At 45.7% G+C, this 15,605-nt stretch overlaps 1 protein-coding gene across 11 annotated transcripts in view; it reads left to right on the top strand.

Annotated features, from left to right (window-relative positions):
• Positions 1–15,365, top strand: part of LOC4578253 (GATA zinc finger domain-containing protein 16) — a 242,353-nt gene extending 226,988 nt beyond the window's left edge. For 10 of the 11 annotated variants that reach the window (XM_061654092.1, XM_061654085.1, XM_061654086.1 and 7 more), the window contains exons 4-9: positions 6,565–7,176; positions 7,288–7,840; positions 7,923–8,050; positions 8,126–8,702; positions 8,777–8,913; positions 8,976–15,365. In XM_061654092.1, coding sequence (XP_061510076.1) covers positions 6,565–7,176; positions 7,288–7,840; positions 7,923–8,050; positions 8,126–8,702; positions 8,777–8,913; positions 8,976–9,146 — 2,178 coding nt within the window. In that variant the 3' untranslated portion in view covers positions 9,147–15,365. The remainder of the gene's footprint in view (positions 1–6,564; positions 7,177–7,287; positions 7,841–7,922; positions 8,051–8,125; positions 8,703–8,776; positions 8,914–8,975) is intronic. The other variant, XM_061654096.1, reaches the window with a different exon arrangement.
• The last annotated feature ends 240 nt before the right edge of the window (positions 15,366–15,605 follow it).

Here is a 15,605-nt window from a genome sequence, read left to right as displayed (position 1 = left end):
ATCTTGATGCGTCTGTGACTCGACGAATTCTCTGCTGCTCTCCGTTCATCCCGTCACATCTTATCACAAAAACGGCTGAACCTGAATGATACAGCCCTGCATAAAGGTGTGTGCTTGTGTATGTGTGAAAGAGGCATCACAGGAAGTGAATTCCGTCGGGCATGATTAATTGATTCATTTCTTCACCCAGCATCCCGCGGGGCAAGGCGTGCATGAGAGGAGCGTGAGATTTCGGGACAAGTCTGGTCTGGCCTGTGCAGTCGCATCGGTATGGCAGACCCCTGAGCCTATTATGTTGGTTTGTGTTTGGAATTTTATGATCTCTTTTTTTCTTCTTCTTCTTTCGTTCGGATGGTTGATGTGGATTGATATGAGATTGATGGGAGTTTGGTTTTTTGGGTATATGGAATTATCTCTGGCCTTTCCTTTCGGTATCCTGGGGACTTACAGACGGTTCGAATACTTGATGATAGGTTTTGTTGTGATACTGTTAAGAGAACGTGATATTCATGCGATATTACTAGAGGGATTCATGGGATATTAAACTAGAGGGATATACATTGAGATCGATCTCTGTATATCTCTTTATGGAAATAGTTTTCAAAATAGTTTCAACATAAGAATTTCCAGGAACTTTGTACTTAATGTCCATCAAATATGACTTGCAGATGTATGGTGCAATAACATCTATGCTAGAGCCTCTCACTTGAACCTTACTCAAACCGTTCCCAGGTCCTGGAATTCACACGCCAAATGGACGGTTTTGAATAAATATATGCACAAAGAATTGGTATTGTTGTTGGTGGCGCTCTGCTGCTGCTATAATATTCATTTTTACACAATCGACCGCCCGGTGTCCGGGTACGCTTCAATAGATTCGAGGCCACAAAATGAGATTCCGCTCGCCCGCTACCGGTGCACCCACAAATCACCGAAAAAAATCCTTTCACTTCTCACGCAATACCCGGCGCGTCTATAGCGGACCCCGTTGCGCAGTTGCAAGCATAAATCATACGCAGAAGTATGCAAATGCCCTTGTTACGGTGGTGTATCTCGCAGTAGCGGCAAGTGCACCCGAACGGTCGTAAGATAGATTGTACCGTTTTTGTTTTCTTGCCTCCTGCGATCGATGGCAAATCCGAACGGTTCAGTGCTCCTTCCGGGGGGTGCGAGCAAAATGCTAATAATAATAAAACTAAAAGTGAAACCATTTTCCATGCGCGCGCGCGCGCTCGCCCCGTAGGAAAATAAATGGCAAACAACACTGTGTGTGCGAGCACATAAACCGTACCGAGCACGATCGCTGCACTACATAAAAGAACCGATGGCGCGCGCATATCGATGATGATAAGCGTTCGGCGGCTCTAAGGCACAACGCGCGAGATCAGCATTATAGTCGGGCGGGCGCACACACGATCAGTTTCCCACGATCCTTCGTCGCTTGGTGGGGTTTCACTGTTCGGAACCACTTACGTCGCCGCTCTCCTTAACGTTTGTTGATCCGCTGCGGTCTGCGTTCCTTCGAAACCGCTCCCCAGCGTTAAGCAGGAACTTCCTTCTCCATCATTTGCAGCCATTCGTTATGCTGGTTCTGATGGCCTTTTGCCACTCTTGCCAGCCACTAGCCACGATAATGCTGGTTCCAGCTTTTCTTCTGGGGTTCCTCCAACGATAAACGAAAACCACATAAACACAACACACACACACACATACACACAGTGCTGCCACCCCCAAAGCATGCTCTCGGCCGCTGCTTTACAGTCGGTCGATCCTCGAACCTTCGTGCCCGTTGCTGATTCATTTTGTTGTGTATTCTGTGTTGTGTCTGCCTTCTTTTTCCTGCTTCTGCTCTCTTCCCCCCCCCCCCCCCCCCTTCCCATCGCTGGGTAGTTATGTTTGTCCATTCACTCTTTCTATGCTATGCTTTATGCTGCTTTTTCTGCTCCACACTCTCCACCCGAAGAGCGCACATAAACGGTTGCGGACGGTGGAGCCGGTCAGCAGACGAAAATCTGGAAACCTGGAACTGGGGTATAGTGGGCTCGCGGGGTACGTTCGTGTGTAAGGCTTTACGATCGTGTTGGCGACGCGAATGAGATTTTTCCCCCATTTCGCAACTTTCGTCGCCGCGCCGCGTCGCGTCGAAGAAAATATAAAAATGAATGAATGAAGGTGTGACAGCAGCAGCAGCAGCAGCCTCACAATACACACTTTCGCTCTCGATGGAAACAGGCTGGTCAGCCGAGGCGTTTGGGACAAGCGGTTCATATGTTGCGGGACTCTACCACCATTCTAGATCATTGATCATATGATCGGTAAGGCAGGGAAGTAGTCAAAATAAAGCTGCTCGGTGTTTGGGATCTTATGCTAAAGTATAAAAATTTCTAGTACATTTTGATTGATTTTTTTTTTATCGAGGAACTATCGAACAAGACAATGCGTTTTATTGGGTTTAAAATCATGCACTTAAAATGGAGTTTTTGAAAAGTTTATATAGTTACAACAAATTAGCGATGGATATTAAGCACTAAGCAAAAATATGCAATAATAGTTGTATATGGTTTTGATGATAATACTGATATAAAAATTTATTTTTGTATTGATATTGATTTATTTATCGTTAAAAACGAAATTCTTCCTACTTTGATGTAACTTAATGTACAACATTTAACATTTAATGTACAACAACAACACTGTTGAATGTATCGAAGCTTCTGTACTGGAAAATGCAATGCACAGAGCAGACTGCACCTATTTTTCATCATAATTGGATTGGGATACAAGCTTCTTCAAATACGCCAGTGCAATCGTTTGACGAAACAGACCACCTTTGAGTTGCATCGTCATCGGTACACTTTCGTCCCTTTTTGCCTCAAAAGAAAAATAACACACCGATAAAATTAATCATCTACCGGACGGGGCCACATCTCGGTGACATTTTCAAACGGGTGCGGACGCGCCCGGACGTCGTTCGATCACCGTGCCAAGAATAATGCCAAAAGCCCGCGGGTGGCACAAGTTAACCTTTCACCTCTCATCTCTCTCTCTCTCTCTCTCTCTCTCTCTCTCTCTCGGACGGAGGAGGGCTGTGCAGAACCCGGTTTGCCAATCGGTGATCCGTCCGCTCCTATCAGCTCATGGCTGAGGCTTCCTGCAGCTCAGGAGATGAGTGTCTCCTCTTCCCGTTTTACCCTTTTGCCAGAACACGGCCCCACAAACGGCCGATCATGTCATGTTGGTATGTGCGCCACAGGTAATGTTGCAATGGCAATTTCCATAGTTCAAAATTCGATTGACTTTGCTCCATCGATGCAAAAGGGTGGCTTTTTTTCGCCTTCATAACAGCCAAGAAGTCAGCACAGAAATGGCTCCAACCACCACCACCACCAATACCATCGTCGTTCCATATTTAAAATGTCGAGCTTGTTCTCGAGGGGACCCGGACCGGTGCTGAATTAATCATTATTTTTATACTACACCTTTCCATTTGCTCGAGATCGTGATTCTCTCCCACATCTACCGCAGTCACACACACACACACTCACGATCAATCTCGTCCACGATCGATAGTACACATGATCTTTATGCCAAAATTTGAGCCGGGCGCGCGCACCATTACCCGCCAGCGTTTGGAATTAAGGTTGTGGAAGGCAACCCGGCCCGGCACATCAATCACCATAATGGGGAGGGGTGGTAGAGAACGGCTTCGTGTTAATTAACAGTTACCGGTGTACATGTGTGTGTTTGTAGGAAAGATCCTAAGGCTGCGTCCCTTTCCACACAGTCCCCTATCAGGTACAACGCTCCTTCAATTTCAGCCCGAACACTACCCCAGCCTTAATTAGCTGATTATCGTCAGTTTTTGATCGGTATGTTCCTTCCTATGTTGCGCTACCACCTCACAGCACCTTGTCCCTTCCCTTTCGAACGGGGCCCCATGAGCAGTAGCCGTTTTTTTGCTCTCTCTCTCTAGTGCCTTTACCGGGCGAGTAGGTCCCGCCGTCGCCGCGCGCCTTCTGTGAATCGAATCATAATCGATTATGCTCACCGCGCCTTGCGCGATATGCCCGCCGGCACTGGTTGCCACCACCCGCCAGCAGGCGGCAAAGGTGTGTACGATTTGGTTCTCCCCCTCACGTCTCCAACAGCATGTTTTTTTTATAACGCCGTCTGGTTTTTGCTTTAATTTTTTCTTTCAAAACATACTTCCTTCCTGAATTGTATATTTTGGTTCATTAAATAAATTCGTGATTGGAGCAAACGCCTTTTTACGTCACTTTTTGCACGATTGGGCCCGGTCGCGGTAAAAGTACAACTATCCGAGTCTGTCGGTAACATGGGGGTATTGGCGATAGGCCGCCAATTGGCTTCTGTCGATCCGATCGGCGGTCTTGGTATTAATTGCCATAAAGCGTGCAAATGAGCCATGGAACACAGGGCTGATTGAACCCGGTAATGGCGTGGTGCCTGTCGACGAGCGTGCCTTGTGTGTGCGCTATCTTGTCTAATTTATATTAAAAGCAAAACGCAGCATTTTTATTGTGCGCATTGTTCCAGTTGCATGACTTCAATCAAGTTGTACTAAGAAAAGGGGGGGGAGGGAACTGCTCTACCCTTTTGTCTAGCTCCAAAATGGACAACGGGTGTGTTATAAAATGATAAACACAGACCATTCAGGCTTTACCCACACAAACGGAAGCAACACTCCCAAACCCTTCCCCCGTTCTGCGCTTCGAGCCGCCTTTCCAAAACAATAAACCGCGGGACTGTGTACTAAAAATCATAAACGATCTAATGAAGAGTTTTCCAAACAGACTCCAATAATGATCCATTTGCTGCTTTTAGAGCTGTTTAGATGGGGAGGAGAGAGGAGGTAACTATGGATGCAAAAACAGAAACACACTCCACCACAAAAAAGGCATCTCTTCCCAGCCGTAATCTCTAACCGGTTGTGGACCCCACAGTTCCTGGTGGCGGGTGGGAAATAACGATCCACCTAGCAAGCAAGTACGCTACGGTTTCATCATCATCACCCTGTTCGTTAGAGACGGCTTTAAAACCTGACGGCGCTCATCAACGTGATGTGGGTGGGTGGGTGGTGGGGGTAGGGGTTGGTGTTCGGCTGCAAGAGTCTAATAAAAGTGTAATGTACACGGATCGGGCTATTTATGTTTATTTTTCCTTTGCCCCGTTTCACTGATTTCCTACTTTTGTGCCGTGGTACAAAACGCGCGCGCACACACAGTCGCACGCACTTCCTCCTCCATACTGGCTAGTGGGCAGTGTCATTGGCCTATAGTAGGAGCACAACAGCTCCCAGCAAGCCTGTTTACGAAGCAAACATATTTATTGGTAAATATTATTTGCATTAATTAAACATTTAATTGCATCAATCGGAAACGGGTGCGCGCGCGTGTGTGTTGGCGAAAAGCGCCGCGCCCGTCTTCGGTTCCACTTCGCTTTACGATCAATTATGTGTGTGGAAAGCGATTTCTTTGCTTAATGTTGAGTTGGATAGTCGAATGTGCGTGTGTGCGGCGGGGTACTTACGCGCCGCCCTCATCCAGCTGGAGACAAACGAGGAAGAAACACTAAAAACACAAGATACATCCTGCACAAACGGCGCTGAGGGGAGGCCTATTAACGTGCTTTAAAGCTACGTCAAATCAGCTTGTTAAGGGTTGTTTTAATTTTCCTACTAGCATCAAAGGGAATGGGGGATAGGGACATGCCAAAATCCGTGGGCAGATGAGTTCGATTGAACTAGTTCGTTTTTTTTTAATGTTATTCATCCAATGGCAGGAAAATGAAATATTGTCTCCAAGGAACGCGGGGCCTGGTGGGAATGATCGATTTTGATTGAGAGATTGTCAAAACATTGCGCCCGTTTCCTTTGCTTGTCAACACACGGTACACGGTTCCTGGAGAGGAGGAGGGTACACCGTTCCGTGGATCAGATAATCATGGGAATTCATCCGGCAGGTTAATAAGCGGCGACAATAAGCGGCGCTCGTCTGCGTATTAGCGCAAAGGGGGGAGTGCGCGTTTGCGTGAATCATTTAGTGCACAGCTCTCGGCTGTCACCACCGCCGTGGATGGTGGAAAAGATCAAAGGCGAGGTTGCCGTACCCGGTGGAGCAACCAAAACCAGCTGAGTGTGTCAGCCAAAAGTAGAGAGAGTAAAAGAGCTCCCCCCACAGGAGCGCAAAAAGGATGCAAATCATTAGCGTACCGCAAGATCACGTTCCGAGCCGGGAAAGTTCAAAGTCGGAGATCACGAGTGTGTGCCAAAATAGGATGCGCACGCATACACAATCGCGCACCCCCTCAGCAGATAGGCAGAACTGCAGAAGGATGCAATCTGAGATGATTGAAGGAAAAGTGTTCGCGATGTGAAAGGACTGCTGGGGAGGGGTACAATTAATTAGCCGTGTGAATCGCACTGGCTTTGATTTATTGAAATAATTCTAATTATGATTATCCATTGCCAAGTATTCTAGGATGGACCGATTAGCTATCTATGTTGCTAACGAACACTTTTTATCTTCTCCCTTTCCGCTCCAGGAAATACTCGCCGAATCGTCCGCGAAGTTGGAGCAGCTGATCGCTTCGTCGCCCGCGACGCTCGCGCTCAAGGCGTCGGCCGAGCAGGACGCGATCGCCGCCCTGCAAGCCCTGCGCAACAACAACAATCATACAAAATCAGTTACCTCAGTACTTAGTAAAACGCACCTGCAAAACTTGGAAGCGAATGCCGTGTCTGTGATCCCCATCGAGAGTATGAAACTTACTTCCACCGGCGTGCTACAACATCAGCCAGCAACGACGACCACCACCACCACCACCATCATCCATCAGCAGGAGGAGCAGCAGCAACCGTTGCAAATATTTCACCAGCAACAGCAACAGCAGCAACAGCAGCAGCAGAACAGCCAACCAAAGCAGCCGTTTATACAGGTGCGCAACCTGACGCAGCTGCAGAAGGAGCACCTCGAGACGGCCGAGGTGTTGATGGACATCAGCAAAAAGGCCATCATCTCGCCGCCCAGCTCGAACCCCCAGTCGCCCAGCCTGCTTGCCGAGCAGAAGCAGCAGAAGCAGCAGCAAACGCTACAGTATCAAATTAACCTTAACAATCAGCAGCAACCGCAAAGTATTAAATCTTCTGTGATAAAGGTAAGTTCCTTTATAAATAAGTGTTGTACTAAAAACATTTGTACTAAAACATTTGTACTAATAAACTTTGTTCTAAAAATTTCACATTTCTCATCCATTTCCCTACATCAGCAGCCACACGATTACCTTCTGAACAATCTAAAGCGTACCCCGAGCAGCGAAGAGATGGATCTGACGATGAAGCGCGTCAAGGTGGAGCCGAACGTGGTGCTGACGCCGACCGTGCCGGCCACCACGCTCGTGAAGAAGAGCTTCATCAAGCGGGAAAACATCATCGAGCATTTGGCCGCGTCCGTGGCGGACGACCAGGCCAGCCAGCACAGCGACAGCGTGGACAGCAGCGACTCGGGCCGGTTGCAGATGGACATATCGTCGCAGGACGCCCACTCGGAGTGCGCGGCCGACGAGCTGAAGCTGCGCAACAGTCTGCACCTGAACAACAACAACAATCACCTGCATCAGCACCAGCAGCAGCAGATGGATCAGCTCGGGCGGGAAACACCCGACAGCATGAACTCGATCGAGGAGCAGCATCACCAACAGCAGCAGGCCGTGGTAGCGGCAGCGGTGGCCGCTGCCGTCCATCAGCTTCCCTTTGGCAGTTTGGCCGACACGACCGATCCGACGATGGCACAGTTATGGCAAGCGCTGGCACAAAATCCGAGTAAGTACATGGGGTGGGCTTTTCTTAGTACAGGAAGATTCAGTTTGCTGACATTATTTTGTTTTCCATTTTTTTTTTTTAGATCTCATTGTGAATGGTGGAGGCAATGAAGCGACAGCATTGCTCAGGAAGATGATTAACGCACGAAATCTCGGCATCCAGTTCGCACCGTCCGTAGTGCCGGTGGGTACGGGGCTGACGTTGCTCAAGGTAAATATTCTTCAGAAGCAACTGCTCTGTAATGCCAAAATGATCTCTTGCTAACGAACATTACCTCTCCTGCAGCAAAACGAAATTAGCCGACACAATCAGACGGCCCAGGGCGGTCGCCGGAAACAGTCCTGCCCCAGCCGGACACCCGTCGAGGGCAACTCGCCGACCGCATCGCTCGACAACAATGGCATTAGTGTCGGTGTCGTTGGTGGCGGTGCAACAATTAAGCTTGCCACCGGCAAGAGCGCAACCACCGGGAACGTACTGTTCCGGGTGGCGGAACACTCGTCCTCGGCCAAAACTCCACCCCAGGGCGGTGCTGCCGCCCGGTCCGAGACGAACAGTAACGCGTCGGGCAACAGCAGTCCGCAGCTGCTACTCACCACCAAGTCGACGGCTCCATCCCAGCAGCAATCACCGCAGCAGCAGCAGCAGCAGCAGCAAAACTCGCAGCAAAAGGACATGTCCTGCACGAACTGTGGCACGACCACCACCACCATCTGGCGGCGGAACATCCGGGGCGAGATGGTGTGCAACGCTTGCGGGCTGTACTTCAAGCTGCACGGCGTCAACCGGCCGCACACGATGCGCCGGGACACGATCCACACGCGACGACGACGCCCGAAGGGTGACAAGAGTACGCGAAGGAGTAAGTGTTTGTAGCTGATGACGTCATTTTGGACGCTGTTTGCTAACGTTGGCGTTACCTTTCCTTTTTTACAGAATCGGTCAAGCAGGACAGTAGTGACATCGTGGACAATGGCGTGGACACCGCCGTCGATCTGCAGACGCTACAGAACCAACTAATAGCCCTGCGCGACGCTACCCGCACTACACCAACGAACTTTTCCATGCCAACTGTAAGTAGAGCGCGGCCCTGTGATCATTCGATGTAAAAATTGTAATTGCCTTTCTCCGTCAGGCCTTCCAGCAATACCTGCGCGCGACACAAAACTTCGACCCGAACGGCAGCGGCGAGCTGCTGGTCGGCGACGGTGGCGACGATAGCGGGCCGGAGAACGATCTCGACTCGTGCAACCTGCCGCTCAACCTGGTGGCGACCCAGCTCGGCAGCGACTCGTCGCAGCACTGACGGAAGCTTCCGACGGGGCAGCAGCAGCGCCCGGCACCGGCAGCAGGCGACCAAAATTCTAAACCCTTGCCTAGGCGCCCCTCAAACGGAGCCGTAAGCAAGAAGGGCACGGCACGATCTGCAAAGGCGGCGGCAACGGTACCATCAGCCTGTGAGAAAGCGGAAGTGATGTAGAGGGAGAGACAGATGGATGGGGTCTACCCCGAACCCCTCTTTGCTACCTAATTAACTAACTAACTCTTATCAGCTAAAAAACTGCAAAACAAGCAAGCAGCCAGTGCGACGCGCCCCCTACTTACCTTAGTGCTGCTGTCGCGGTGGTGGTTGGCTATCTTTACATTTACTTAGGCTGCTGTCGGCAGAGGAGACCTGACCGCACGGCAGGAAACAAACCCCGCAAATACTCTCTGGAGGTGCAGGAGGACATTGGAGACGGTTTAAATTTAATGAAGGGCGCGAAAAAAAAACAGCAAACCATGAGCGGAACAACTTCAATCGGCAACTGAAATACTCCATTAGTGTGACGTCCGTTTTATGATTAATGTAGTGCGAGGTGTGGAGCTAAAGAAAGCACAAGCAAAAGAGTGGAAAGAGAGGGAGAAAAGGAAGGGAAAAGAGATTTAGAAAGGGAGAGCGAGAGCAAGAGAGGGAATTGATCGTTGGTTGATGATTATTATACTAGAGGACAGTATTTATTACCTTTTAAAACGAAAAAAAACAAATCCTAGACCAGGACAATATTATTGAAATACAATTTAAGAAGGTCACACGAGAGAGTAGCGATAACGCTACTTACCCACGTACACTCAAACAAACACACACACAGAGAGAGAACATGAAAGCAAGCACGCAAATACACGCGTAATTAAAACAAAGAGACTAACCTCGGCAACAATGCAAAAGGCAACCCCCTTACCCTACAGTGGATGGGGAGGTGATGATAGAAAGATGATACAGAGCAATCAGTCTTGCAACAACAAAACTTACACAAAACACAAACACACTAACGGAAGAGAAACGTAAGCAATAATGATTGAACGGCGCCTTTGCTCCGTTCGGGCGTCGTGCGAGATGTATAGCATTGTAAGGTAATTAAGCTATATGTTAAGGTCCGTTTTTACCTACTTTGTGACGATTTGTACGTACGGTTAAAAGAGAAATAAGCAACTCTCCCCAATCCCTGGATTATCCTATATACTGCATGGTACATACTTACAGATATATTTTTTTTGTTAGCGATTAGTTTCATTTTAACGTTCATTTTAAAAAAGCGTATTTCAGCATTAGAGCGTTAGAGTGTGGACAGGGCGAACCGCGGAAGAGGAAGGTTTTGCAGATGAAAGCAACGCGTGAAGCGGCCACAGGGCATCAGAGAGAGAGAGAGTGGTGTGGGGTGTGTGGGGGGGACGGAACTCTTCCCACAAGTCCACAAGGAATATTGCTATTTTGTGATTTGGAAGTTAACTTAAAAGAAAAGATTGTTTTAGCTCTCATGTGTTTTTTTAACCTTCATTATATACATTTTCTCTCTTCCAATGCGCTTCCTTTAGCTTTTTTTTTAATTTGTTGGGGGTCGAACAGCACAACGGCTTTAACATGTCAATTTTTTCCGCTACTTTTAACTGATCACATTCATCTTATGCGGCTAAGATCTGTTTTTTTTTGTTGTTTAATGATGGCTCGCCTAAAGGGAGTTGAAAAGTGGAAAAAACGAAAAAGAAATACCCAATTGTGATACGATATGAAGTTGTGCGCTGAATAGGAAGTGAGAAGTAAAAAAATAGTACTTTAAAACACATGCAAACACTCATCATAGACACACTCAAACACAAACACACAAACACGTGAGATTATAAGAAAAAAAAAACAAATCAAAATTAAATAGGAACAAAATGTAGAAAAGCAGCAGCATCTTAGGGCGTAAATTACGCAGCAAAAAGGCATGACAGACGAAGGCCGCTCACGTAGTTTGTAGCCGGATATTAAATAGGAATGAATCTTTGCAAAGAGAAAAGAACCCTTAAAACACTCTCATTAGTGAAACGTCAACCAAGTACCAAGTAGCAGTTTGAACGGTTTAGAAGAAGCGGCGTGTTTTTTTTTTAATTATTTCTAGCGAACAAAAACATCAATTTATATTAGTTTAATTTTTCTGCAACAATCAACTCTGATAAACCATCCTGGACTTAATTAGATTTCTAGCTCGTGTAGCGTTTAAGGCGGCGCTCCCGTGCACACCTACCCATTGCGCACAGCCAAACTTAATGCTTTTAATTATTGCAGCTTTAACACACACACAAATGCAATCTCACGCAAGAGCACACGAGAAGGACTCTTGGTTGAGGAGGAGAGGAAAATAAGGATATCAGTATTGAGCAGCGTAGCAGCATGGCGGAGACAGCATGACGCATGATGCGCAAAACCATAGGAACCAAAAGAGTTGAACTTGAAAACAAACTGGTGCTCCAGGAGAAATAGCCATTTAGGGAAGTGATCCGTCCGTCGTTCCAATTATTAGCTTTTAACGCGGTCCATCCGGTACATAATTTGCCAACATTTGCAACATTGCTGTCGCTTGTAAGGCAAAACACTTAATGCAAACTTCTCACTACCAAACCAAGAGTTCTTCGTGTGCGCTCTACTCATCCACAAATCCGATCCGTCATTAATGACACGTCATTCTGCTGTACTTACACATCTGTGCAAAAATGTTGTATTATTTCGTGCGCAATAGCAGCGTCATTTCATCTGCATCCCTCTCTGCACATCCTTACACCAATGGTTACCAATATTTAAGTGCTGCTCCTGTCGTGTCGGAATTTCAGTTCGCTTTAGTATGTTTTTTTTAGTGCAGCTTTAGTCATACAACGTATGAGTGTGTTGCAATGCATGACAGCTAATTTTAACAGTTAGTAGAGCTTTGTTTTATCGAAAAAAACTGAACGTACGCCCGGTAAGCTTTAATGCAGAAGGAATGGAAAACGAATGCCAGCAGATATTACCCTTTTAGCAGAGATATTATCCTTTTTCCAACTGCATAAAACGCCACTGTCCATTACCAGCAAAACGGAACAAGCGAAACCACATTGCACAACAATGCTTAACGAAGGGCCAGTTACACACAAGTCGAACCAACTATCCAAAAAGCAACAAAAGAAAATGGTACTTGCTCGTATGGCAAGAGAAGGTAATGAAAAAGTGCACAGTGATCCCCCGAATCAAACACTCACACAAGATTTGTACAGTATACAAGACGCGGTTGTGTTAGGTATGGAAACAGAGAAGATGTTGCGCCAAATGTGTGAGTGTATGAGGAGTGGGATATACTAAAACCGGACATATGCTTTGTATGCTTGACCAGTTGTTTACCAGTTTTTTTTTTGTTTTACTTTACTGATGATACGCTACGGAGAAGCATTCTCTTCCTCCCAACAATTGCCTCTAGTTGTTAAGTTGACAGGATATCCCGCAGTATATTGCAGCTAAAGCAAGAAATATGCGTGTCAGTAATTGTTAAGTGCTAGCGTGTAGGTTTGACACCTCTGCCTCTCGGTGCAGGTGTCGTTTTTTACTTACGTTTTTTTTGTTGTATGTCGGTATGATGTTTCCTTTTGATTCCGTTTCATTTACGTTTTTCATTTTCTTCGAAACTTTGATATAATGTACAGATTTTTATTTGTTTGGTTTGCATTCGGTTTGCTTGCACACCATCAATCATTCGTTTGAAAGTTTAAATGTTGTCTTTTTAAATTATTTGCGGCGTGTTGTACTAAAAAACGAACGACTGTACTAAACGAGTCGGCAAAAGAGTGATTCGAGCGATTTTTTGGCTGAAAATTGTTTTCCAGTAAAGTTTAAACCCAATCTTGCCTAGCAAGAGGAGCGCACACCGACCAAGAGCGATCATGAAACAGTAACCTGAGTGGTTCTCTACCGTCTCTATTGTAATTAGCTTCGTTTTGTTTACTAAAAAAACAACTAATTGGCCAAAATAACTAACAGAAAAGTTAGTTTGATTTTTCTTTTTATTTTGTTTAACGCCAGCGATCTCCAACGTTTCTCGAAAGTAGGATAAACCCCCGTCTTATGTTTTAAAAGCCCCGTTCCCACTCTCCCCCCCCCCTCTCTCTCTGTCTTCATTGTAATTCTATTCACCAATAGTATAGTTCATGTGTTAAATTATTCAAATCCATTTGATGAACGAGCGGCGATCAGCGATCGATGAGCATTGAGGTAGTATTTGCTGCCGTCGAACGTCCTGCTGGGTTGGGCAAATGGCGAGGATGGTCGCATCCTTTCGTCTACCGGGCAAACCCCAATTTAAGATATTTTCGTAACAAGGCAGTATTGTTTTGAGCTTAGAGCAACACATAAGCACACACACACACACGCATACTTACATCCATCCTGTGTGGATGTGGAACCATTTCATAGTTTACACGCTGTACAGTTAAGGGAAAGGGTCATCTCACCCATTACACGTCCCTCAATTTGTGAATAACTATTAGGCTCGGTAAAAAAATCTAAAATCAAACACATACCTACACACACACAGGGACCCTATAAGTAAGATTGAATTGAGCTGTATTGCGGCTTGCTTAAAGTTGCACCTTTGGCAAGGACGGTTTAGGAAGTGATCGTGCTGAGCCCGGCGCTTTTCATCATCATTTTACATCAGTTCGCTAACACTTAAGATTAGACTTTCCCCCAATTTAAACCATCATCATCAAAGTGCAACCATCCGCTTTCATGTTTTCATTCGCGTCCGGTTGTGCGTGCATGTATTTATTTGTTAGAAGATATTTTAAAAAACAAAGGTGTGTGGGAGAGTGAAGATCATGGCAGCTCACATTTCCAGTACTGCGTTTGATTATCGCCGTTTTTTTATGCTCGATCTTTCTTTTTTGTTGGGAAGAAAAAGATGGCACTAAACAACAGACTCCTCGCTAACAACTCCCACCATCCCCACCATCATCGGCCTGCCAAATTGGACAAATTGTAGGAACGGTTTGAATGATGCGGGGGGGAAAACAATGGTGCGCAGAATTGTCATTTTTAACTCATTTTAGCATGTTAAGTAGTGAAAAAAAAAGAACGAAATGAAAGTATTCCTTCCATGGCTTCGCCTAACCAAAACCCTTCATTCATTTTGTTAATACCTTCATACCAATCCACACCACCACCAGACGGACATACATGACGCCAGTAGCGCTTGCTGGCACCGTACGGCACTGGCATTCGCATGAAAGATTTCGTTTCATTTTATCATTATAGAGTGTTAAGCTTTCGCCCATAGTTGTATGTATTTTCGTTTTTAACACATCGTCCCAAGCTTTCCCGATCCTCGGCGCTCGGTTGGTATACAGCGAGCACAGGATGAGATTGTGCATTAATGAGATTAACAAGCGCGTAAAAAATGCATTGTAAGAAAACAGCGAGAGAGAAAGAGTGCGCATATACAGCACACGCAAAGAAACAAAGAATTTAAACCATGATATATGATGTGAGGTAGGATGAAGCCTTATAAGGCTTAACTTAAAAGAAGAAAATGAAAGTGGACTCAACCCGAACCACGACAAACAAGCATTGCTCTCAAGAAATTGCGGAATCATACTCAGAGCCGGCACACTTTACTGCTGCTTATACTTCTACTACTATTACTATTACTACTATTACTACTACTACTATGATTATTATGTATAATGTGCTGTCCTGTGTTTCTGTGTAGGTATTATTTGCAGCCCTCTACAGCTCTAATGTGGCCCGAAATGAACAAAAATGTGGCCCGTTTTATGTTTTAGTATTTAAAGTGCTACTAAGATAGTGCCGGAGGGGAGTGAGAGATAGAGAGAGAGTAGGAGCAAAGAATTGACAGCAGTTGTACGATGCAGAAGTTACGATAAGTTTAAGAAAGTTTATCTTTTAATTGCTACTACCTTTCTGCGTTTACAAGCAAACACAAACAAAACTGGCCAGCAAAAAAAAAGAAGAAGAAGGGCCAACACCCCAGCAGACTTCCCGAATCCTGAATAATTTTACCACCCCCCCAACACACACACATAAACGGCACACGGCGCACAGTGGGTCCCACTATCGCCTCGGTCTACTTACTCTCGTTAGTGTAACTATTATGAATTATTTTATTAATATTATTTTTATCGTTTTTTTAGTAAGAAAATCGTATTTTTTGCAAAAAATATAAACAAGTTTTTAATTGAATGTCGTTATGTTGTTGTTTTTTTTATTACCATTTTTATCTAGTTTCAGTTTTTTTTCTGTTTATCTTTGTTTTGTATTTGTTTTTCTTTTTATTATTATAAATTTAAAATTATATCCACTGCTTTACTTTATTTTATTATCTTTTCAGCATTTTCTTATTTTAAAACATTCCTTTTTTCAGTTTTTAGTACAAAACAGCGTAGCTGCAAAGTGGAAGGCAAGCAGACAATTCAAATTCGA

The sequence above is a fragment of the Anopheles gambiae genome, chromosome 3 (genome assembly GCF_943734735.2).
Source record: "Anopheles gambiae chromosome 3, idAnoGambNW_F1_1, whole genome shotgun sequence".
NCBI classification, from domain to species: Eukaryota; Metazoa; Arthropoda; class Insecta; order Diptera; family Culicidae; genus Anopheles; species Anopheles gambiae.
The sequence above is the reverse complement of the archived record's forward strand: the minus strand, read 5'-3'. Positions and strand labels throughout refer to the sequence as shown.